This window comes from Beta vulgaris, chromosome 3 (genome assembly GCF_026745355.1).
Source record: "Beta vulgaris subsp. vulgaris cultivar EL10 chromosome 3, EL10.2, whole genome shotgun sequence".
In the NCBI taxonomy this organism is placed as follows: domain Eukaryota; kingdom Viridiplantae; phylum Streptophyta; class Magnoliopsida; order Caryophyllales; family Amaranthaceae; genus Beta; species Beta vulgaris.
Genome location: NC_079204.1, coordinates 25263335 through 25290870, shown reverse-complemented (window position 1 = coordinate 25290870; position 27536 = coordinate 25263335). Strand labels below are relative to the sequence as shown.

Below are 27536 nucleotides of genomic sequence, written 5' to 3'. Positions count from 1 at the left end.
CCCTCAATTCCCCAATCCCCGTGATACAACATCTGAAAAATTTAGATGTCAATGTTCTAAAGAAGTTGCTCACCATAATGGGTCATCACAGGATCAATAAGGCAAAGTTATGATCAATATACACAAACAAAGCACGTAGTCAGCAAAGCAGAGTACTACATAATAATAATAAACATTCCTAACATGATACTAATAAATAATAAACAGCGATAAATAAGAATATGACAATCTAACATTCTGCAGATAACTTTTATTGTACTAAACTTTAGCCATCTTTTTATTACTTAAATGGAATAGTTATTAGATCGAGTTGTCTAACTAAAACCTGCCTTCACATAGGAAGATGAAATAAGGGCACCACTCCGTATTCCATAATGACTTGTGATATCGAGGAACCTTTGAATAAAAATAGGAACGCTAATCAATCTAATTCCCAGAAAAAGCCATGGCACGCTCACCATGTACCCCAACTCCTCAATTGTAGAGTCTATCTTTGGTAGCAAGTCTGCCATGAAGAGATAGTCAAACAATAAATATAGCTTTAGGGCTAGTTTTATTGTTACATATAACTCCCTTCCATCTAACAGGTTCATGCTCACCACACATCTTATTATAAAGTCTACTAATAGAAAAGCAAGGAGCATTAAGCATTTGTAGATAGTGGAACTCTTCAAAAATTTGCCTACTTTTCGAGAATCTTCTTCATTGCCCAGGATAGTCTATTAAGGATGCTCATAGTGACGATGTTATGATGCTTGATAGTAAGCATGAATCAATTGAATCCATAACCTATCTTGCTTTTGAGAAACAACCCAAATATAATTTGCAACAACTGCTTTGTCGCATAGAGCAAGGTTTTTAATATTTCAAGCCACCACATGTCTTAGGCAAACATAAAGTTTCCCAAGCAATAGGAGCTTTCTTTAAATAGGACTCTTGACTATTCCACAGAAACATTCTACAAATGCTCAGAATCTGCTTCATGAGCTTGTTAGGGAGCACAAAAATTTGACATCAATAGAGTTAGAAGCCATAAAGAATAGAAGTAACAAGCTTAAGCCTGTTTGCATGAGAGAGCTTCTTAACTGACCAAGCTCTCAATCTTGTCATAGTCTTATCAATCAAAGGCTTGCATTCATGGTGAAAGAGCTTCCTAGTTGTAAGAGTTACATCCTAAGTACTTAAATGGAAAAGTACCCAATGGCATATTCACAACAGATTGAAGCATATTTCTCCGATCCATACTAACCCCTCCAATATAGGCATGACTCTTGTCCGAATTTGTATCAAACCTAGAAGCTTGGGAGAATTTGTTAACAACATCAAACATAAGTTGCAAGGAGCTGGGGTCAACTCCTTGCAAACATCAGTAGATCCTCAGCAAACATCAAATAAGTAATACAGAGTGTTTTACACCTAGGATGAAAATTAAAGTCACCATTATACTTTAACTAAGCCAAGCAACGAGACAAGTATTCATTTTCATATCAAAAAGAAAAGGAGACATAGGATCTCCTTTTCTCAAACCTTTTTGAGCAGAAAAAGGTTTGAATGGAACTCCATTGAGAATAGAGAAGGTGACATAAGTAACATAAGCCATAATCCACTTCACAAACTCATTAGGGAAGCCTAACTCACTCATAACAGCCTCAAGGAATGGTCACTCAATAGAGTCATAGGCCTTCTTCAAATCTATCTTCAACATACATCTAGGAGAAATTTTCTTAGTAGTATAACCCTTGATAAGTTCAGTGGCAAGGAGTATGTTGTCTGATATAGTCCTCCCATGCATGAACCCGCCTTGGGCAAGGTCAATAACACTTCCAATCATGGACTGCATCCTTGTAGTCAAGATCTTAGCAATAATCTTATATAAGACAGTACAAAAGGCAATGGGTCTACAATCCTTCACAAGAGAAGGATTATGAACTTTAGGCACTAGAGTGACAAGAGTACAATTATTATCAGATAGCAAAATACCAGATTCAAATTGAAGTATTGCATCATAAGTATCATTATTAATATACTGCCAGGCTTTTTTTGAAGAAATGACTATTAAAGGCATCTATACCTGGGGTTTTGCCATCATCAATAGCCCATAAAGCTTCATCAATTTCATGCCTAGTCACTTGCCTCACTAACATGGCAACATCATCCACCTTAAATTGAGCACCATTCGAAAGAATTCTAATACCCACAATAGGAAGAGGAAGAGCAGCTGACCCAAGTAACTTGTGATAAAAACCAATCACCTCATTTTCAATATCCACAGTTGTAGTGAGCTTATCACGAGTAGTATTATATAGCATATCAATGTTATTATGCATAAATCATTCTTCATAGCATGAAAGAAAAATTGAGAATTAGAATCACCATGCTTCAACCATAAAATCCTTGATTTGTGCCTCAAAGTAGATTCCTCAATATTCAAGAATTTATGAAGTATCTGAGTGCATATTCTTTCATTTTGAGTTAGAGCAGGACAATTAGGGGAGCTCTAAAGTTGAAACTGTACACTCTAGAGGTCAGCTCTAGGTTGATCAATCCTAGCTTCCATATTTACAAATTCAGCTTCATGCAAAGTTTTTAGCTTAGACTTCACATTTTCAAGCTTCAGCCAAACATACTTCATCATACACTGCCTGCCAGTACAAGTATGCCATTGATCTATCACCAGGGAAGAAAATTGATCATGAGCAGCCATGTGGTTGAAATATTTTAAAGGCTTACCTCTACCACCAACCCTCTAACTACACTGAAGCAGTAGAGTGGAATGGTCTAAAAGCCTGGGATTCATATACTCAACCATCATGTTAGGAAACTTAGTTAACCAATAGGAGTTAACCAGGGATTTATCAATTCTACTACTAATTTTAGCATCACAATTGCCTTTGTTAAGACCAAGAATAAAAACGACCACATGATTTATACTCACTAAGGTCAGTCGTATTAAACAAGTGAATCAAGTCTTGAGTTTCATAAGAAGAAACTAGGACCCATTAATCATATCTTCAGCAGCTAGGACATCATTAAAGTCACCCACAATGCACCAAAGTTCAGCATTACTCTTGTCAAAATCACTAAGCTGCATCCACATATTTCTTCTACCTCCATAGTTGCAAACCATACACCATAGTAAACATCCATTGATATCTAGATTATTTATAACCCACACAACAGTGAATAATTAAAGCAGACTTGTGTATAATTCGAAGAGTGACAGTAGCCGAATTCCAAGCAATCCAAATCTCATGCATCACTAATTGCTTGCACATCCCCTGCATCAGTAGATTGAACAGCCCCTGCAACAGAATCTGAATTGGCAACCGTACCCTTTCCCTGATTGTTAACCTCAGCTATTGTCACTTCGATAGTATTAGGTTTTTATTTAGTGACTTTAGGCACCCAATTCTGAGTAACTTTAGTCACCTCTTTCTCCTTACTCATCTGATACTCTCCTTTTTTTTTTTTGCAAAATCATGCCCTATGGTAGCACATTTTAGATAATCACAAGGAGCCCACTCATAATGCACTTTTTGCTCAATAGCTCTCCTTGAATCATCCTCAACACAAATACTCTTAGGAAGTTCCTTAGTAACATCAACTTCCACCAACATTCAAGCAAAGGTAACTCTTTGTTGTTGTGTATTACAATCATCTGCAAAAAAAATTGAACTCCAACTATACTCCCGTATCTACTCAGAGATGGCAAGTTATACAACCTAATCCAAAGACAAATCACCATTAAAACTTCAGCTTGGAAATCTTAATCTGAAGTCCATGCCTTAAGAACCATAGGCCTACTACTAATCATACGAGGGAAGTTTCACCAACAACACATAGGATAATAGCAGTGGATTAACTTTCCGAAAGCTTATCTACCTCAGCATGATCAAGCTTAATAATTTTCTTACCTTCTTTCAGCAGAGGAGGAACAAATTTTAGTGCAAGTCGCTTAGCCATAAGGGTTTTGCCAGCGACAACATATTCCCATTTCGGAGGGTGTGACATCTGCAATCTCCTAACAACACCATTTCCACCTGCCTTCTGAGTTATATCAGCTTTGTTATTCTCATCTTTTGGCCTTACAGTCTCAATCGCATCATTCTCCTCAAATTGTGGCCTGACATTTTCACCCCCATTCTTCCCCTAAGTTGTATCTTCAGTAGGAATACGTTATTCCTCGTTAAGCTTCTTAGGTGATTTGAGAATGACTTCAGGAGTCGAAATGGTGCTCACAATAGGCGTTATCACATGTAATGTACTTGATTTATGAGCTCTAAAGGCTTCATTAATAGCATATATCGTAGCTTGAATAGTAAGGGAAGTATGGCCATGCATCTCCTAGGTTACTCTTATATTGAGTCGCAAATTCTTTGGATTTGAAACTTTATTGTTTAGGTTATGTGATTGGTTATTCTTAACTTATTCAGATTGTGGAGAAAGCTGAGGCTTTTTCTGGCGACCCATCGGTGCCAGACAACGACTAACTTAATCCCTAAGCAATTGCCCTTTCACCGTGGAGAGAAAACCTTAGCTTTTCAAGTGTGATTACTTACTAATTACTAATTACTTGTCTAACTTTTTCAGTTAAATGTTTATTAAGTATCAAAAAATTTTAAATTTTATCAAATATGAATTAAGCTATGTTTATGAAACATTTAGCATCCCTGGTACATTTACAATTATTGAGAACAATTAAAAATACGGATACCCATGCTAACATGGTAATTAATTCTGCCATAAAATACTGTTATTCAGATGTGGCCTTGGTTCGAATTCTCTTACAAGGTAGAAAACTATGATTGTTTTAGCTATAACTCTAAAGTTGTCATATGTATACAAATCAGATTAATATTAAATTAATAATCAAAAGCATATTTTAGGAACTGTTTTTGTCTCGAAATTAAGGAGGTTAAGGTTTGCTGATTAAGAATGAGTCCCGATATCATTGTCTTAAGTCAATTATCCGCACACCGGAATCCTGTAAAAATAATGTTAGATTGCCCGGGCTTGTTCCGGGATCGCCTCTCCGATGCTCAAGCGAGTTGATGCTCAAGGTAGAGAGAGAAAGTCTAGAGAGAGATGCTCTGGTTTGTTAGGTGAGAATTCAATACATGTTCATGATGAGGCAACGGGTATTTATAGTGCTTAGAAATCTCCAACTAGGGAGCATTTATTTGGGGTGGGCTTTCCTGAAACAGATGACAAAGTCACCTGTTTGGGCCACCAACCTTATAATTAGGTTCCCTTGATGGTGGGGCCCACCATTGACACCTAGCCTAGACATTAGAAGAGAGGCCTTTCCTGCCTTAATTTGGCTCTTGCTTAATTGAGCCCAAACAATTAGCCCCATGCCAGGGGTGAAGGAACATGGAGGTTCGGCTAGATGTCCCCATCTGTGGCAGAACAACGATTAGCCTAAGACCCTTTGGTTCGAAGAGTGAAGGGAAGGATGACCAAAGGGTGATCGACCCAATAATAGGCGCCAACCGGGTCACTTATGCATGTTGAAAGAGAGTGATCGGGTGTCCCTAGGTGCCGACCCGGTCATTGGTGGATCAAGAGGGAGAGAGGCCAACCAGGTGACTTAGTTCACCGACCTGATCCTTGGAGAGTATGATGTGAGGCACCGACTGGATCATCCTCACCATGAGGAGGGTTGATCGACCAGGTCACTTGGGTTGGTTGAAAGAGTGCCGACCGGATGACATAAAGGGCCGACCCGATACTCTTGGGTTGTAAGGGGAGGTGTTGGCTGGGTAACTCTTCTCATGGGGAGGATAGGTGACCGACCGGGTGTTCTTCACTAGTTAAGGGCATGCTGGTCGGGTGACCTAAGGGGCTAATCTGATCTTCTTAGGTTTAAAGGAGAGGTGCGGGCTTGGTCACTCTACTCATGGGGAGGAGAGGTGACCAACCAGGTCTCCTCTGCAAATTGAGGACATGCTGACCCGTGACCTAAAGGGTCGACCCGGTCTTCGCGGCCTATCATGAAAGCGGCTCGACTCGATTAGGACGCCACTCGGATGGAGGACCAATGAGTTCCAAGCTGTCAGAGTGGGTGCCTCTAATACTTAGTGTTTTTTTACTAAGGGAGCGGCTTAGCGAAGGAGAGGGAGATCTCCCTTGGCCGAGTGGGTAGGAAGCCACTCGGATGAGACGCTAATGAGCCCCAAGCTGTCCGAGTGTGTACCTTTGATACTTAGTCATTTTTTACTATATAAGTGGCTAGGCAAAGGAGAGGGAGATCTCCCTTGGCCGAATGGGTAGGACCCCACTCAGATGAGGGGCTGATGAGCCCCAAGCTGTCCGAGTGGGTGACTTTGATACTTAGTCATTTTTTATTAAGGAAGCGGCTCGGCAAAGAGGAGGGAGATCTCCCTTGGCTGAGCGGGTAGGACGCCAATCGGATGAGGGGCTAATAAGCCCCAAATTATCCAAGTAGGTGCCTTTAATGCTAGCTTTAGGTTGATTAACTGGACAGATGTTCAGACTGTCATAAGTGCCACTTAACTGCAGATTCTTGGATATGTCGTTCGGGACGATTCAACTTCTAAGAGGTTGGAGGCGACTTGTGACGCTCCGACTTCTTTTTATCTTGACGTTTAGACCAAATAGGTCCATTTGGGCCGCTTACGAAGGGCCCATTAGGCGACACGGAGAGGTTTTTATTGCACAATCCCCAAGGTCGCCTATATATATGAGAGAGGGGGAGGTTTTGTGATCATTTCTCCTCCAGAGCTTCTCTCTCTAAAATCTCCTTTTTCTCTGTCTACTCTCAAGGCTCCCTCTCTCTATAGTTCCGAGTCCAATCCTCATCTGACCAGGTATGCCCTTGTTTTGATTTTGTTTAAGTGCTTTTTACTTTCCTTTTAATAAAATTTGATCGACCCCATCTTTTCATAAATGATGGGTTGTACGTCAGAGTCAGGGACCCCCTCTATCCATAAATAATGGGTTGTAGGTCAAATGAATGGGAATAGTGCTGGTGTTAACTTTAATAAGTTGCCCAGATCCCTTGGTCGTGCCCGATGCGGTCTCTCTCCCGAGCTCTCCATTGCAGGTAGAAGAGGAGGCTGAGGGCATTATTCCCTACCCTTAGGAGGTGTCTATGGCCTATCCTTCTTCAAGGAGTTACTTAAACCTATATTTGTCTCATTGTGTAGTTAGGGTAACTATGCCGGGAGATGAAGGTGAAGCGTCTACATCGGGCCGACTAGAGTACCCCGACTTGAATCCGAAGGGGGAGTTAAATTTCCCTCCCTTCGTTAATAAAATCACTTCTGGAGGACCCTCTAGGCCAGGCAGCGAGTTTCCAAATAAAATATGCATATCACTTGGTCTGACCGGAGGCATTTCACACAATTTTGACCCCCCCCTCCGGGATGTATGATGGACTATTATAAGGCCATGGAAATGGGCCTCAGGATCCCCCTCACTCCCTTCGTTAAGGACATCATGAACACATGCAACTTGTCACTAAGCAAATATCTCCTAACTCTTGGGGGGTATTTTAGCCGTTCATCCTATCTGCGAGATAATTGGGGTCGAGCAGAGTGTGACGTTATGGCGTCAAATGTACAAGTTGGTAGAGATGATGGCCGACGAGCATGGATAGGGTTGGTGGTCTTTCCAGGGTCAGAGGGGTTATCAATGAGGTTGTAGCTCTGAGCTGGACTTCGGAGGAAGATGATGATGAAGGATCTAATGCTTCTATTGATATGAATGCTTCGATGATGGATTGTGCTCATTTTGAAGCTGCGAGGAATCAAGTTTCAAACTGGATAGCGTCAATTTGTGTTATTTCACTAGGAACACTACAAGAGGGGGGGTGAATTGTAGTGTGGAACTTATTGCCCAAATAATGCGGAATTTAAAACATAAGCAATAAGGAACTGAAAGTGCAAGAGAGATTTTTACGTGGAAACTTCTTGTCTCAATACAAGAAGAAAAACCACGACCTACTCAGGATTTAAACTCTTCACTATAATAGGAAATCTCCTATGATTCAACCTATTACATACTCAAGTTCCACTCGGAACTCCAACTCTCTCACAATCTCCACTCTATACTCTAGACTTAACTCTAAGTCTTTCAAGAGTTCCCACAACTCTTTACAAAAGGTTTACTCAAACCCTTCACCCCTAGATAGACTTCACCCTAAGTCTACGCATACACAACAAGAACTTACTCAAGTTCCTAACTCGAACTTACTCAAGTTCCTAACTCGAACTTGATACAAGAATTCACTCAAACCCTTTACCAAGTTCCCATTACAAGAGTTCACTCAAACCCTTTAACCCCAAACTCAAATACAGACGCTTGATAATTTGGTTTAACTCTAGTATATAGAAACTGAATAACTGTAAAGGAACATGGCACTCGTAGGAACTTGAAACTCAAAGGAACTGACTCAAACAAGGAATAAAAAATATAATTCTTTTGTAACGCTATTCCTTAAGCCAAACTTATGGAATGACATAAGCCTAACACTATGGATAGACACCAGTCAGACAATTTGAAACTTAATTGAACTTGTATATTTATAGCAGTCTTATAGAATGAACGTGGGATTAATCATGTGTTAGTGGTTAAACCATTTTCCCATGATGTTCCTTACTCGAGGAACACGTTCCTTAAACATCCCATGATCTCCATGATCACTGTTAAACGTGGGAGAGAATAAATTACTGCTCCTTAATTTTAGCAACCACTTTAAGCATTAATTTGAAAATCTGATTTAATTAAAAACATATTAATTATTAAATCTGAAATTAAATCATTTTAATAAAAATATTATCTTTAAATTTCTTCCGTAAAAACCGAATAATATTTTTATTATTTTTTGAAAAATAAAATCTTTTCCTTAAAAAGATTTTCCATAAAATCAGATTTTTCCTTAAATAAAACGGTTACCTAAATCTAGGCATAATTTACTCAACTGACATAACTGTATCCGTGTAATGCCCATCCTAAGTCTAGTTCCTTTTAATAGTTAGTTCCTTTAACTTAGATTAATAGACTACCACGTCTGTTCCTTTAGAGAGGAACAGACAGACAATTTCTTTAACAAACTCATTATACGTATTTAAATCTAGGCTTTTTATTTTCCAAAAACTGAAAAGATAAAAATTAAAATTAAAATCAGATTCCAAAGAAACGATTTATTAAAACTATCTTTTATTTAAACTAAAACTTATCTTTTATTTAATAAAACTTATTTTTATTTTAAAACTAAAACTTATTTTTATTTTAAAACTAAAACTTATCTTAAAACAACTAATGCATATTATTTATAAATGATTAACCACGTAGAGATTTATTAAGAAATAAACTCTAAATAAATTCTTATAGATTAAGATAATAATATGCATCAGATTTATTGACTCTTAAATACTTTTGACTCTAAGTTCCACGAGTTCCTTTGACCTTACGAGTTCCTTTAGACCTTGTTCCATTACCTTTCATGTTTCCATATACTTACATGAATCCTAGAAAATAAACTCATATTTTCTGCCTTCATGCTCCGTGCTGCTCCAACTCAAGAACCGCATATTGATAGCTCCACTTTTGGAACTTCAGTGTGCTTGTTCCTTTAAGAAACTTTGCACTCATAGTTCCTGCTCAGGAACTTCTTGTATCAACTCTGAAATGTTATATTGCTGCTTCCACTCAGGAACAACTTCTGAACTTCATATTCAATGTTCCTCATAGGATGTACCTAGGAACCGCTCTATTTGTGTTCCTTGTAGGAACTCTTTTAGGAACTTCACTTGTTGGAAAACCTTCATGATGTGATACATTCAACCTTTGATGACTTGTTTCATGTTAATGTAATATGCACATCTCAAACACACATGTTAGTTAGATAATCATCATTTGTTTACAATCATCAAAATACTACATGACTCAACAATTTGAATTCCTCTGCGTCAATCTGGACTGAATCAAGTGAATCCCTCCCCGCACCATATGCAAAACTTAGCGAGCAATACTATTCTTAGTAAGAATTGGAGATCTAATTGGTTTGAAATAATTCGAGGGGAATATATTGATTTATCTATAGCTGCGAATCAAGTAGTTGATGAGGGGAATTTTAATGGTGAGGAAGTATGTAGAACTGGGGAGGATATCCAACCTGAGATAGCTTTCTGGAATTCATCCATTGATTGATATGTGCTAGGCATTAAACCTCCATATAGGATTATTAATGAATTCATTAGGAGAGTATGGGGCAAACATGGCATTGAACGAGTTGTAATGAATGCTAATGGAGTATTTGTAGTAAGATTTAGGGCTGTGGATGGCAAATATAAGGCTCTAGATGCAGGATCGACTATGTTTGATAATAAGCTTGTTATCATGAAGCCTTGGTCTCCTGATTTAGACCTTATGGCTAAAACAGTGAAGGTTGTGCCTACCTGGATTAAGCTTCTAGGGTTACTTCTTAGATATTGGGGGATAAATGCTTTGAATAAATTTGATGGCTTAGTTGGGAAACCATTAAGAACGGATAGGGCAAAAGCACAAAAGGATATTATAAAGTATGCAAGAGTCCTTGAGGAGGTTCATGTGGATCAAGTTTTCCAAAATTCATTAAGACTAAAAAGGGGGAAAACATGATCCAAGTTATTCAATATGAATGCAAGCCATTGATCTATGGAGATTGTAAGGGAATTGGAGACACAACAGAGGATTGTAGATGGAAGAAATATGAGTGGCCTTTGGCAGAAACAAAACCCAGACATGTTTGGTCTCCTAAGTCAAGGCTTAATCCTAAGCCTCACAATCCTATAGAAGATGTTGGCAAGGAAAAAGAGGTGGGTGAGAAGGAACATGTGAGTGGTGAGACAAAATTTGTGGCTGTAAATCAAGTTATTGAAGCTCCTGCACCTGAAGATCAGTCACATGTTGCAGGACTGACTTACTCTGATAGCTTAGTGATAGATAAAGGTCAAGTTGGAAAACTAAAAGCTGTGATGGTAGGAAGAATGGAGGTACAAGTTGATGCAATGGAAGTGTTAGGGGGAGCAAATGGTTCTATCCCTGATGGATAACCTAGGAGTGTGGAATGTAAGAGGTTTAAATAGCCCATTGAAACATAATGAGGTTAGGAAATTTCTAACTCATTATAATATTGGGTTATTTGGGTTTCTTAAAACTAGGGTAAACTTCCTGAAAGTCTTTCCTGAGGTATGCTCAAATTTCTCTATTGTTACTAACTATCAATTCCATAGAGGAGGTAGAATTTGGCTGGTGTGGATGAATAGTATTTTTGTGGTGAATATTTGTGATAGTTCAGCTCAACATGTGCATTGTGAAGTCTTTCACAAAGCTACATGTAAATGTTTTGTTGTTACTGTGGTGTATGGCTACAATGATGCTGGAGGTACGACTGAGCTATGGGCTGCTCTGGTGGACATCAGTAAGAGAATAATAGGTGTATCATTTGTTATGGGGGACTTTAACAATGTCTCTAACTTAGAAGATAGAATTGGTTCCTCTGTAACCCTAGGGAAGGTAGATAGCTTCAAATAGTGTGTGAGGAATAGTTGTCTTCTTAAAATGGGTGTACAGGGTCCTTTCTTTACAAGGTCAAATAAGGAAGAGGGCACCAACAGGGTGTTTTCGAAGATTGACAGAGTTTGTGCAATGATGAATGGCTTCACAGTATGGGAGATGCAAGTGTTACATTTTTGACCAAAGGCATATATGATCATTGCCCATGTATTATCAAAATGGATAATACTATTCTTAGAAGGGCTAGATCGTTCAAGTACTGCAATATGTGGAGTATGGCAGAGGAATTTGGATGAATTTTAGCAGCATAATGTGTCTGGTACTCCTATGTACGACGTAGTAGTAAAGCTGAAAAAATTGAAGCAAGGTCTAAAGATGTTTAATAAGACTAAATTCTCTAATATAGAGAATGTAACCATGATGGCTTTGACAAAATTAATTTTAATTCAAAATGAAATTCATACCCAACCTATGAATATTGACCTTCATCATGAAGAAGATGTAGCTATGCAGGATTATCAAAGACTTAATAAGGCCAGAATGTCATATTTGCAACAAAGGCAAAAGCTGATTGGCTGAGAGGGGGAGATCAGAAAAGAAGAATGTAAAATCAGGTGTATAGAGTTCAAAATGTTGCTGGTATCTGGAAGTAAGATAACCAGGGGATTGAAGAAGGTTTTGTGCAGTGCTATGAAAGTCTCATGGGTACTCATGACAGCTCATGTTGCAGGGTGAGTGAGAGTATTGTTATAGAAGGCCCTCTCCTTACTTCTGAGCAGCAACAACACTTGTGTGCTCCATTCATTGAAGCTGATGTGAAGGTTGCTATTTTGACATTGATGATATAAAAGCTGCAGGACCTGATGAATATACTTGTAACTTTTTTAAGAAAGCATGGGGTAGAATTGGAACTAATGTCAGTCAAGTTGTATTTAATTTCTTCCAAACTGGGAAAATTCTAAAAGAAATTAATGCTACTACATTGTGCTTAGTGCCTAAATATGAGCAACCCTAAAATGTTACTCAATACAGGCCCATAGCATGTTGTAATGTTCTTTATAAAGCTATTTCCAAGATGATTTGTTCAAGGTTGAATGAAGTGTTACCTGTTTTGGTGGACCAAGTGTAGAGTGCTTTCTTTGAAAAGAGAACCAGTATAGGAGTAGAAGCTTACCTTCCAGGAGTCAATGAAAATTCATAGGCACTTGTCTTATGCAACAAAACATGTGCTAGTAAATGTTGTTTTGTTAAGTTTACATACCTAATGGACCCAAATCTTTCTTATGCCCAAGAAGGTTATGGACAAAATAATCCAGATTTGTAGCATTTTTCTATGGGAAGGCAAATCCTCTCTTGACAGCCCTCCTGCTGTCTCCTAGACTGGATCTGTAAACCTAAAAGGAAAGGTGGCTTGGGTCTGAGGAACTGCTACAAGTGGAATAGAGCAGCTATAGGAAAACTTGTATGACAAATTGCTCGAAAGGAAGATATATTGTGGATAAAGTGGATTCATAGTGTATACATTAAAAACTCTGATTGGCGGGAATATGTCCCTCCTAGATATGTTAATTGGTCATGGAAGATGATATGTAGGGTGAAGGAAATGTTTAAAACAACATACATTCAAACAGATGGCTTGGGGGGGTAAAAGAAATACACTATTAAGGAAAGGTACAGTTGACTTGTGGGGGAACAAGATAATGTGGAATGGTATTACTGGGTATGGAGTAAGGCCAACATCCCAAAACACTCATTCATCTCTTGGCTAGCAGCTCAAGATAGGCTGAAAACTAGACACATAATGCAGCTAGCAGGCCTATGTAGTGACACTAGCTGCTTCCTGTGTATACATGGTGATGATTCAGGTGAACACATATTCTTTAAAAGTTTTTTTTATGGTGGTAAGGTATGTCATGGCATTGTGCAATGGTTGGGCATGAGATATAATCAACGTGAGAGTTTATACACAATGTGGAAGAAATGGGGTAGAAGATACAAGACAAAAAGCAGCAAATGGTATGTTATGCTAGCGTTGCTGCTATTGTGTATCATCTTTGGAAGACAAGAAACCAATCTTACTGGAGTGTTGTTGTTCTTAGGTCGGAGATTCTGATAAAACATATTCAGGCAGATATATGCATTAGAGTTCGAGCACGGATAAGTGACAAATTGGGCAATGAGGAATTATTGTGGTTTAACAACTTATGTATAACAGCTATATAGTTATGGTTTGTTCTGCTGTTTGCTGGAGTTGTATAGTTTTTGCCTAGTCTGTTTATAGTTGTTTTTGTTGCTAGGTTGTAAAGAAGGTACTATCATATTTTTTTGTACATAAACAACTTACATTTTTACCAAAAAAAAAAAAAAATTTGACAATTTTTAGATACGTTTGATACTAAATAAACTTTTCACATTTATGTCGAACATGTCCTAATATGTTGGACATATTCTAAGTTGCTTGGGTCATGTCTTAAAAAAGTTTCATCAGGTTTATTTAGTGATGTGCTTGTTGTTATGATTATATTTTTTTTTTCATATTTTCACTATGATGACATTAGTATATTGCTGCGGTTTTTGACAAAAACCGCAGCAATATGTCTGGTCAAATAGTCAATTTTTTTTCAAAAAAATTTCTGTTGATACCATATTGCTGTGATTTTAAGCCGAAACCGCAACAATATGTATATGTATATGTATATATATATATATATATATATATATATATATATATATATATATATATATTATATATATATTATATAATATATATATATATATATATATATATATATAGGGTTGGGTTCTAGTGAGAATCCTCTTATGGTGAGAACCGTGAGAACCACTTAAAATGAGCAAGAACTTTCTAAAATGAGCCAAACAAAGTAACAAATGAGCAGAAACATAAAATGAGTAGAAAACATTAAGTTATCAAAAACGTAAAATGAACAAAAATTTAAAAGAAGAAAAACGTAATATGAGCATAAAAAAGTTAAATGAGAAAAAAAGTAAAATCAGCAAAACGTAAAATGAGCAAAAACGTTGATAAATGAGCATAAAATTGTTGAATGAGCAAAACCATAAAATAAATGAAACAAAAAAAACGAGCAAAAATGTTATGAAATGATCAAAATCTTCGTAAAATGAGGAAAAATGAGTGGTTCTCACGGTTCTCACCATAAATGTGGTTTTCATATGAAATTAAACCTATATATATATATATATATATATATATATAATATATATTATTATATATATATATATAATATATATATATATATATATATATATATATATATATATATATATATATTAACGTGATATATTGTTGCGTATGGGTAAAACCGCAGCAATATTACCGCAACAATAAGCAATTATTCTACTAGTTAATTTCGATAATACTCTAAAATGTGACAAAATTAGGCATGTCCGTATAATAACTTTTTATTTTATGTATTAGTTACTCGTAAAAGATTGTCCTAATAGTTAGACAAATATTACTGCAATGATTCAAAGTCACATTATTGCTAATACGTTGTTGTTGTTATTAGTATTAATTCTTCTCAGCGTAATTACATTTAGAGTCAAATCAGTTATACGGGTCCTCGTCATCCTCATCGACGAGGCGTGACTAGTTCTAATAGAGCATCACGGGGGGTGTTTATTAGGCCCACAATGATTCCACCTCATCAAGAGGAGATGGAGCAGGACGGAGAAGCGAGAGGGGGAGGAGGAGGAGGTTGTTTGTACTGTGAGGAGGACTAGAGGAGGTAGATTTACCACATCTACTAAGGCATCTTCTACCTCCACTAGACCGAAAAGGAGGCTTGGTGATATAGATACATCCTGGCGTGTGGTGGGACCCATGCCAGGGGTCCCATTGATGCCTTCCCTAGTTATGGAGGTCATGTGGAATGCAACATTTGGGATGGGGAAGACCAGGGTACTCTGAAGGGTCATAATCGTTTCACTGCATGTCAGACTTTTTGATTTCATGGAGGAACGGTGCTCGAGTAGAGATGCGCTATATTATCGATAGTACGAGGTTATCTCATTTCCCATATGTCATGTTCCTTCATCTTGACCATCCACTCATTTGTGCATTCGTTGAGAGGTGGCAACCTGACACAAATTCCTTTCACTTTCCTTGGGGAGTGATGATTATCATGCTGCACGATATGTTTTACATTCTATGTCTTCCCGTTGATGCCATCATAACTTGTTCGAGTGATGATCCGTAGTTCATCGATAAGTACACTCTCTTGATGAGCATGGATTATGAGGATCGTAAGAAGAACCATTTCTCACAGGGAGGCTCGAAAGTTGATGACATGATTCTTACATGTATGAGAGGGATAAGCCTATTGAGATCGAGGCACGGGCTTGTCTATTGACCATGTTGGGTTCCACCCTCTATCTAGATGAGAGTGATAGTAGGATGGGGCTCGGGCCGACGCATGAGGTATGCGATATTAAGAAGATGGGCACATGTTCTTGGGGTTCAGTTGTGCTTGTTGTGCTATATCTCAATTAGGGATCTCATCCAGAGAGGGGTATAAGCAGATTGGAGGGTGTTTGACACTACTCCAGGCCTGAATATATGAGTACTTTCCTGTTTTTCACCTGGTGCGCAATTGACTTGTTATTGTGCCCGATACCACTCGATCTTTGATGTGGCCTATCTCTATGAAGCCAAATTCATCTTAGCATCTTGTTAGTATTCGTAGGAGGTTGAATTCTTTGTGGGTTGATTAGGTAATGTCGTTTGTGTTATGTTGCTATGTTTTCGTAATTTATTTCATAATTTGTAATAACAAATCTAAAATTGTTAATTATTAAAAAAAAAAACAAATCTACAATTCTTTGCTTTGTAGATGACCTGAATGCCATATCGCCATACTTCGGCTCAGCATGTGCCGTGGACTACATTCATAAGTTATATTCGCTATCATGATATCATGAAGCCAAATTCATCTTAGCATCTTGTTAGTATTTGTAGGAGGTTGAATTCTTTTTGGGCTGATCAGGTAATGTTTGTGTTATGTTGCTATGTTTTCGTAATTTATTTCATAATTTGTAATAACAAATCTAAAATTGTTAATTATAAAAAATAAATAAAAATCTAAAATTCTTTGCTTTGTAGATGACATGAATACCATATCGACATACTTCGACTCAGCATGTGCCGTGGACTACATTTATAAGTTATATTCGCTACCATGATATGATCGAGCCATACATGACAGATCGTGTACTTAGATAGCTTGGTTATGTAAAGTCCACTAGTAGAATAAATGCTTATTGCTACGATCATTAAGTGGCCTATTGCGGCGGTTTTGGCCGCGCAAGAATTAAGGGGGCAACAATAGGTACTTAATATATTGCTGCGATTTCTATAGAAAACCGCAACGATACATTTATTTTATATTAGCAAAATTCAGTATATATGTTTCGGTTTCAAAAGCAAACCGCAGCAATATATATACTTTATTTTATAATAAATAATCAACATATTGCTGCTATTTTTAGCAAAAACAGCAGCAATAGGTGGAGGTACTAGTCAATTTTTTTTTTTTTTTTGCATTATGCCATTAAATTCGAAAGATGAACAAAATTCAGAAAAATTAGCAAAAATTCATATAAACTTTCAACAAAATCTAACTACAAAACATAAAAATTGAAAAAAAAATGAAAACAAACTTAACATTACATCAAAAAAGCTTAACATTAATTCTAACACAAACAAAAAATATAAAGAGACAAACTCAACATTACATTAGAAAAAAAACGAAAAAAATAGATCTAAAATAATAAAAAAAGAAAAAAACAGATCTGAAATTATTAAAAAAAGGAAAAAATAAATAAATTTGAAAATATTAAAAAAAGAACGACGAAGGAGTATTCCAGTCTTCGAGCCGACGAATCGAAACGACAAACGAAAGGAAGGAGCCGACGTAGATTGATGAAATCTTCGAGTCTCGATCTCAAAGGACGAAGAACGGCCGATGAAGATTGATGAAATCTTCGAGTTTCAGATCTAGTCTTCGATCTGAAAGGACAAAGAACTGCCGACGAAGACTGATGAAGAACGACAGGATTGAAGAACAACCCCCATTAAAGAAGAACGACGAAGAAGCGCGGCTGATGGAGAGCAACAAAGAAGAACGACGAACGACGAAGAACGGCCGCTATTATACACAAAGAAGATCTGATTGAGGAGAGAGGAGGGAGATAGGCGCGGACTGAGGGAGGCGCGGACTGAGGGAGAAGTGAGAATAAAGGGTTTGGTTTTGGGTTTAATGAGGGAGGCGTGGAGTGAGGGAGATGTGAAAGAAGGGTTTGGTAGCGCGCCTTTATGTTGGCGTTTGGTTTATATTGCTGCGGTTTCTTTAAAAAATCGTAGTAATAGATTAAAATATAATATTTTTATCTATAGCTGCGGTTTCTTTAAAAAGTTGCAGTAATAGATTAAAATATTATATTTTAATCTATTGTTGCGGTTTTTAAAAGAAACCGCAGCAGTATATTTGGTTAAAATAATTTTGAAAATTTATCGTTAATATCTATTGATGCGGTTTTCGTCCAGAATCGCAACAATAGGTTAATTTTTGATTTTACATTATTTTTACGCGGTTTATTGCTGCGTATGGGTGAAACCGCAACAATTCTGGCGCAACAATAAGCAATTATTCTACTAATGGTCTATTCTGGCACCCGTTCTCTGTCCTACTGATGATGATCATCCTCTATCAAGTCGTACTTACATTGTTACTTTCTCTGGTCTTATGCTCGACTTCTTATGGATCCAATTTTCCAGGATGGCCAAGATTGCATTGTTAAAGTTCCTTGTAGCTCATCATGTCTATGACGACTATGATGATTGGTATAAGAACTACTCCTATGCTTATATTTTTCCACATAGGAGCGCTCCCTCCGAGCTTGACTTGATGTCCGCCGATTGGATATGTGTCTTAGTGGTTTTATTTATTTCATATTTTTTATTATGTATAATAGTTGTAATAATATTTTTTTTCATTTCGTTGGATGAACCAGATGGTGCAAGCCCTACATCCTACTTTCCATCGCATTAATGAGTTGGACCCATGCACCTAACCTTCAAGACGCGGTCCAATATTATATTGATGTTCTTGCCATGTAGAATGAAATAATCACTCATCGAGATGATATACCTCTCCCTCCCAGCCCACCTCGGTAGTTTTAGTGTTTGTATTAGTACTTTGTCATTTTAGTTGTAGCAAATACTTATTAGTTATTACTATGTTTACAAGTTTTCAAATATTGCCCTAACTATACAATTATGCTTTGGAAATTAGTTTAATTACGAACTAAAATTAATAACAAATATTATATTAAAATGATATTGTATGATTCATAGCAAACTGTCATCTTTGGGATAAAAAAAATTATTAGTAACGATATTTGATTAACAATAATTCAAAATAACATTAAAAAAGCCAAACAAATATAATTAAAAGCAATTATTTAGGCCATGACGTTATATTATAGGACATGTCTTAACCATATTTGGGTCATGTCTTAAACACATCATCAGAGTTATAGTTTAAAAAATTCAAAATTTGCTAGCTTGTAAGTGGTATGAAGGATCTCGACACTCGAGATGTCGTTAATGCCCAAGGATCCCCTCCAAATTACAATTTATAAAACACCTCAACACAACACACTACAAGTAGCAAGGGTAAGAAAGGGATCGAACCCAAGGGAGAACTGGCAGTGAACACAAATTTCGGACTATTAGAGAATGAGTCTCGGTTACAACTAGGATTGAGGGTTGTATTAAACTAGGTCACGCAATTAAGTTATAATAATAATACAATATGATGAAAATAGTCCTTGGGGATGAGGCTCCAATCTAAGTTCATATGAGATAGTCAATGGAGAACTAGTTACTTGAGGTATGGATGTGATGAACTGAACTATATGCAATAAATAATCACCTTCTCAAGAAAATTAGTGATGTGTTAGACTCAGCAACTCTTACTCTCGTGGTAATTACTCAATTCAACATGCTTAAGTACATCAAGTTCACAAAATCTTGACTCAAAGACCTAATCTCTTAGTGAATTTAAGACAAGTGAGTCTAGTGAGCTACACATCCTAAATTCACCTCTCGATTACAATTAGGATAACTTAGAAGAGTTTCAATGGTGATCAAGCGAAGAGACCCACAATCAAATTACACTAACTTAATATTCACATTCACAATCCTATCATCATGCTCCAATCAACTATTCATAGTCACAAAGCGAGGTTTTCACCCCCCCCAAGCCCTAAAATCGGACTATTCAACAGCATAGCATACATAGAAACACAAATTACCAACATGGAAGTAGAAATTGAGTAGAAAAGTTGATAAACTGAAGAAGCTCAAAACATGCAACCACTTGGATTGAAATCAAGTGCAAAAAGTACAAACTTATTGATTAAAAAAAATAATTGTTGAGTTTAAACCTTAAAATCCACTACTAGTGTATAAATTAATTGAGATCCTCAAGAGTCTCTCTTGTTTCTCCCCTTTTTTACAAGCTAAAATTCAAACTAAAGAAGTAGAATCAATCCCCCCCTATACATTGACACTCAAAATAAAATATAAAATCGTGGCGGAGAAAGCAAAGTGTCGGCCAGAGCACAGGGGAGCGCCCGCTCCTTCATGGAGCGCTCACTCTGGGGGATCTTGGGGAGCGCTCGCTCCAGGCAACCTGCAACCCATCCAAAACATCTGCCCAAGTCGAGCTAGAGCTCGAGTGAGGAGCGGTAGCTCCAAGCTTGAAACTGCAAAATCAGCTCCAGCATGGTGAGAGCACCCCAACCAAAGTCGTGAGCCACCTCGGGAACCTGCGAAACAACATAAACAACACCAAAACACAACGAAAAACTACTCTAGGACACTAAAAAGACTCAAGGACACAAAATTGGCTGAAAATGAACTAACAACTAACGAAAATGACTCGGCTAAAGCTTAAAAGGAGCCTAAAAGATGACCTTGAATGAGAACAAAAACTCATTCATCAACTCCTTCAAGCTTGAGGTTTGTCTGCCCTCAAGCAAACATGAGGAAAGAGGACACAAAACTCAAAAATGTGCATGAGAAACATTCTCAATCTAGCTCATAGCTCAATCCTAAGCCCCGTCAGACGCAAGAACACTCGCGATTGAAAAAGGGGGTAATGGAGTAATAAAGAGGGGAGAGAGGAGCGCGGAAACCAAGTCGGGACCAATCAAATCGCTCACCAATTGCTTGACCCTCGAGTAAGGACGACCACCACTATTAAGGTCTGAACAAAAATTAACAACATAACCGTCTTGAGGGACCATGAATGCGAATAGAAAGTCAAGGAGACTTCTCACCACTTGTAATGTTGGCTAGGTTGGGGGGGGGGGAAAGTTTGGGAAAGTAGTGCTACATAGGTCCTTGTGGAGTTAGAGAGATAAGGAAGGTCGAGAGAATTGAGACACCAATCCACTACTTAAGATAGAACCACAACTCAAAAATCGCGGGACAAGAGACAAACACCAACAAACTAGCAAAATTATTCTCTTTACAAAAAGGGGTTAATTCTATACCAACAACTACTCAAAATTAGGAAGCGAAGATAAGAGTAATAGTTGAGGACGTTTCCTATTTCCTTTTCTTTATTTTTTTTTCTTCTTTCCCCTTTCGTTTGAATTTCGAAATTTTATTTCTCTTTTTTCTTCATATGATTTTTCTCTCCGTTTTTTTTTTTTGAATTACCCCTAAGTTGGGGGTAATAGGAAGATAGTATTGAAAAGCAACAAAATAACATAAGACTTACAAAAACGCATCAAGCAAATCGAATCATCAATCCACAACGAGCTAGTATCGAATGTCCTAATCTTTCAATAATGAACTCCACTTGTGGGAATTATTTGGCATGTGATAATGATGTAGGCTTCAAAGAGAAAATAGAACAAAGGCTAAGAGGGGCCAAAAGTCAGAAAAAATTGATGAAAAGGTAGGATTTTTGGTTATGTAGTTAATCCTAAATTATAAATGAACGCCCACTATCCTTCTTCCTAATGATTCATGGTGCGGTATACGAATATGAATAAGGAGACCCTAACATCCAAACTATAGAGAGTGCCCCATACGAGGCTTACGGGGTTATGGCAAGTTTTTCAAGCATCATAACTAGGAATTACACCATGCCATTCCCTCCCCCAAGTTTATCACATTACATCGAGAACCATCACGCATCAAAGCAGGGAATGGGAATTGGGAACAAGACATGAACTAATTAGGATGTTAACCATGCACAAGATTCGACTAAAGGACCTAGACTCGATCTAAGGGAACGCAAAGACACTACAATTAGCACTAACGACACAAATACATCGAATACTAATGAAAGAGAAAAACACAAAACAAAAACAAAAGACTAAAAATGTGAAAAAAAGGAAAGAAAATAAGAAAAATAAAGGAAAATAGAAAGAAATCCAATAAAAAGAAAACAAAGAAAAACAAATGAACAAACATTAGTAGGTTTGTACATTCAAAAGAAAAACAACTAACTACCAAAGTTGATTTGAATTAGCGGGAATTTGGACTTTAAGGTGGTTTGGATTTTCAAATGGGAGCAAACACATATGCAAGAGGCTAAGCAAACAAGAAAGAGAACACACAACCAAAACCAACCACAACCTCATGCATTCACCTTCTATCGAAATCTCAACCACCACCCAAGAAAACAAAACCGAACACATATGAAGAACCTCACTTACCCCCAAGCCTTAGGTGAGCGCCGGCCTCGGCGCTCTAGCATGTAATCTAGTATTCCCCGAATCCCAATGGACCATGAGGCTCCTATCTGCCCGTATATCCTATTGGAAAGTCGGGCGTATCTATGTTATTCCCTCGTGCATTTGGGTCGGGATGTAAGGATAAGCAGGGTCACCCAAAGGGTTCATCCGCCCCGAACTTGCTAATCATACTCGTATTGGGTTTTAGGCGGGAAATAGGGTTGCCAATATTGGTTTAGGGATGCGGTCCTAATTGGGGAGGTTGGTAGGGGTAGTTGAGGTAAGGAGGTTCAGGTACGATATTAGTGTTCATTTCAATCCGTTCCAATCGATTATGGATGTCAAGGATGGCGTCATTAATATCAATGGGGTGGCGGGAAGAAGAGGAAGGTGCTCCTACCTCAAATAGTCTAACAGATTGGGCCACAGTTGCCCTAGCCCTAGCCCATGCAAACTCGTTAATCTTATCCTCGTGCTCGAGGTTCCCCATTGGAAACATCCACTTAAGCCAAGTACAGCCCGGAGGACCTTGAAAAGAGATTAGCTTAGAGTTGGGCAAATAACAATAGTGTACCCCATGGACCCTTCAGCTAAATCTATCTTCTTTTTTCGTGTTGCGAATGAAACCAAAGGTTCTAAGGGCGTCTGTGTCCAGTGAGGGGTTGTAGTTAACTGGTCACAAGCGTCTACTAGGTCCTGGAACCCTAGCTCAATTGTGAGCCACATCACCATCCCCCCATATGAATATCTCCTTTGGTGTTAAGAATGTTTTTACAACATTCAAGAAAAAGCAACCCAAAGTTCAATTCATATTGGTATGGGGATATAGGGCGACATGTAATGTTACTAGTTCTTTCGCATTGACTTGTGGAAGTCTCCCTTCGATGAGAGAATTTAATGAAAAAGTATTAAAAGCACCCGAAGGGAGGGAATTATGACATGGTTTAGGTATGCATTTCGGGACAGATAAGGGCTTTTGTTGGTGATATCTTTCCACCATAACCTGGCATTGAAAGTTTGTTCTGGGCCACTAGGAGTAGGGTGTATTGCCTTTTTATCCCACCCAAAAATCTCATTTATTCTCCCAAGGGAGATGTTTTATTGCCGGTTAAAAGTTCGAAATGAAATTTGGGTTTCGCGAGGCAAGACGTCTTCCTCAAAAGTGACAACAATTCGTAAGATGGAAAGAAATTCCAAGCTTATCCTCTTAATTTTTTTGGGTTGTTCGGTTTTGAACTTTTGCCAACCAATTCTACTCAATAAAGTGTCCATGTCCCGATGAATACCTAAGCTTCTACATCTCCGTTGGTCATAAAATGGGGTTGAAACTAAATTCCTTGTCTCTAGGGTATTATAGATGTGTTGGAATTGGCGGGGGATGACAAGGTTAGGGACTTCGACTTCCGATTTGGGTGAAGCACGAGAACCGAAAGGCCTACTAGTTTTTTGGGCTCTCTTATTTCCAGTCATAATAATGGAGAGAAAGGTAAGCACAAACAATCAAGATAAGAGCCCACAACTACAAGGGGATGAATGGTACATGTTAATCACATTTTCAACCTCATGTTCTGGAATGCATCTACAGTATATACTATTCGGACCTCTTTTGAAGAGCAAAAGATCTTCCCAAATATAGTTTTGGATATCTCTCAAAAACCTTCGCCTTTGTTGGGAATCCAAGTTCGGAGGTATCAAGTTGCAAGCAAGGTAGTTAGCATAGTTGGCAAACCAAGGAACCGAATCCTTTACTATTACGACTAGCTTTTCATCCGGAAATCAGTCATCAATATTTGGCTCAACTTCTTCCATGCATTCTAACAGAAGCCTAGAGAAATGATCGGCCACCAAGTTCTCCGCACCCTTTTTATCCTTGAGTTCAATGTTGAACTCTTGTAACAAAAGGATCCAACGGATGAGCCTTAGCTTAGCTTCTTTCTTTGATATTAAATACTTTAATGCTGAGTAGTCGTGAATATAGGGATTTTTGATCCAAACAAGTAAGGACGAAACTTTTCAATTACATAGACCACCGCCAATAGCTCTTTCTCGGTTGTGGAGTAGTTCTTTTGTGCATCATCTAAAGTCTTGCTTACGTACGTAGTAGATTGCATGAAGCTTGTTCTCGTTCCTTTGGCCTAGAACGGCCCCCACCGCAACATCCGAAGCAACACACATGAGCTCAAAAGGGAGCTCCCAATAAGGTGGTTGCATTATTGGGGCCGAAACAAGTGCAACTTTCAACCTATCAAAAGCTTGTAGACAATCATTAGTAAACACAAAGGGGGAATCTTTTGCTAAAAGTTTAGTCAAAGGCTTGGCCATTTGGGAAAAACCTTTAATGAAACGCCGACAAAAACCGGCATGGCCAAGAAAACTCCTTACACCCCTAACATTTGTTGGAGGTGGAAGACGTTTGATTGTCTCAACTTTAGCAGGATCAACCTCAATGCCCCGACTAAAGATCATATGACCAAGAACAATTCCCTCTTCTACCATGAAATGACATTTTCCCAATTCAATACCAAGTTCATATTTGTACATCTTTGAAGCACTTTAGACAAATTATTAAGACATATGTCAAAAGAAGAACCACGCAAGGAGAAAACATCCATAAAAACCTCTATTTCCGACTCAAGCATGTCGGAGAAGATGGCAGTCATACATTTTTGGAAAGTTGAAGGAGCATTACACAAGACAAATGGCATCCTTCGATAAGCAAAGGTGCTATAAGGACACGTAAAAGTTATTTTTTCTTGAGCTTGTGGGTGAATCGGGATTTGTAGAAATTCGGAGTACCCATTAAGGAAACAAAAGTGTGTATGACTCGCCAACCTCTGTAACATTTGTTCAATGAAAGGGATTGGGAAATGGTCTTTACGGGTTGCTTGTTCAAATTTCTATAATCTATACACATCCTCCGTCTCGTAACCGACCTTGTGGATACAACTTCACCGTGCTCATTCGCTCTTTTTTGGCAAAAGGTAAGTAGATTTCATTAATCCAATTACCAAAAAACAACCCCATACAGACAAAGAGTGCCTGCCTAATAATAGAGTAACAAAACCTTTGCCAGCCTACAAGCCAAAAGCTGCAAACACTACAAGGCTAGAACAAAAACAACCCAGTTAGACATAAGCTAACTCTGTAATACCCCGAATTTTCAGAAGTTATTTTATCATTTATTAAGGTTTAATATTATTTCCACCCAGAATTTATTTTAGGATAATGCGATTTTATTTGATAACTATCTTTATTATAATAATGTCTTCATTTAGTTTCGATTTATTTAACAAAGTTTAAAATAAATCATTTACTTGTTTTATTATTCATTTTACTATTTCTAATTAAATAAACTTTTTACATTTCTTATGGGTATCCTTATACTAATTGTCCATTCAAATTGTCCATCCAAATTAGCATTACAAAGCCCAAATGTCAAGTCCTTACCCATATGCCTTTTAGCCAAAAAAAAAAAAGAAAAAAGAAAACAAAACAAAACAAAAATGAAAAGATGAAAACTGATTTCATCTCCCTCCTCCTCCTTCGTCTGGTTCAGCTCAAGAACCAAGAAAACCTTTATCCTCCCTCCTTCTCCTTTGACTGATTCAAGGCACAACAACCAAGAAAAAAATTCAACACCTTCCTCCTCCTCCCTTCTTCTTTGTCGGCTTCAAAGCACTCAAACCAAGAACTTGAACACAACTCACTCAACCACCATTACATTCTCATCCCAAACCTCTTCTATAAATACTGAACTCTCTCATTAAATTACTTAAGGAAAACAATTCAAAAGGTTTGCTTCAATCCTTTCTTTTCTTCCTAAAATTCTGATTTTTTTTTGTTTTCAAATTGAATTGGAAATTTCAATCCACCATAGGCAATCTCTCTGTTTTCTTTCCTCCGCCGGAAACCACCGCGCACCACCTGACCTCCAACCCACCTTTGAACCACCACACTACCGGAAATAATCGAACCACCAATCGAACCAGGTCGCCAGAACCGCGACCACCGCCAGCCCTTTTCCTTTCCGGTTCGCAGCATCTGCTGCGTCCCCTGCAGCACGTCGCCTCCCACAAACCACCCTTTTCGTGGCGCCTAAGATTTTCCGGCGCGCCACCGACACCAGCACCACCTTCCTCCTTCGCCTCTCCCCCTCCTTCGCTTCTCTGCTTTCTCCCTCCTCTTATTTCGCCTCCCTGTGCCTCGTTTCTCAGTTTGAGAAACTGGGGTTTTATTTTTTTTAAACTTCCTTTTTCCTTTTTCCTTTTAGTATTTGAGTTGAATTTGTTTTATTTGGTTACTTTGACTTTCCTAAATTAGCCTATCTTACTAATCTAGTATGTTTATTGTTTTAGTTTCACTTTAGTCTTTATAACTCGATAATGTTTCTTAATTTTCTAAAATTAAATAAGGAGTATATTAAAGTGAAAATAATTGTTAAAGTTAATGAAAGTTAAGTTGAAATAATTTGTGAGTACTTAAAATGATTTCAAAAATGATTTAAATAACTTTGATTCATAAACTCTCTTAAAATAATAAAGAATCTCTTTGAATTATTTAAATCGTTTATTTTATATACGTATATTAACATCTATTGTAGACTCCGATTTCGTAGACGAGGAATACCAAAAACGCTAATCCGTTCGGTGAACTTAACTTTTGGGCACGCGTCACGAGATAATCTCCGATGTCCATCTAAACATAGATCCCGTTAGCATAAAACGAATTCATTGTGTGATTATGTGCTTATAAAATTTATAAGTATGGACTATAATTATGGATTATCGACTTAATGCGGATTGTAAATACGAATAACAAAATGGACAACGACTATGGATTTCGATTATGAATTATGAACGAGGACGATGGACGATGGACGATGTACGATATGACAACGAAGTTTATTATAACTTTATTAAAATCGGTTAATATCATTTAATAATGTTATGATTATTATTAGTATATTAATATGATTATTATATTATTATAATCATTAGTATCATTATTATTGTGATTATTATTATTATTATTATTATTATTATTATTATTATTATTATTATTATTATTGTTATTATTATTACTATATATCATTATGATTATCATGAATATTTTTATCGTTATTAATATTGAGATTTCAAGAAAGTTGGAATTGGTAAGAACATGTGTTAATGAAATTATTATGAATCTGAAGTGATGAATGAACTCAAGTGATGATTGTG

The 27536-nt window shown here is 37.5% G+C and overlaps 1 protein-coding gene across 1 annotated transcript; it reads right to left on the bottom strand.

The window, feature by feature from the left end:
• Nucleotides 1–20218: 20218 nt before the first annotated feature.
• LOC109136391 (uncharacterized mitochondrial protein AtMg00860-like) lies at nt 20219–24858 on the bottom strand. The gene is made up of 2 exons (XM_019252467.1): nt 24411–24858; nt 20219–20394 (listed from the first exon to the last, which is right to left on the bottom strand). The coding sequence occupies exons 1-2, from the start codon at nt 24856–24858 to the stop codon at nt 20219–20221; spliced, it is 624 nt and encodes a 207-aa protein (XP_019108012.1).
• Nucleotides 24859–27536: the final 2678 nt, after the last annotated feature.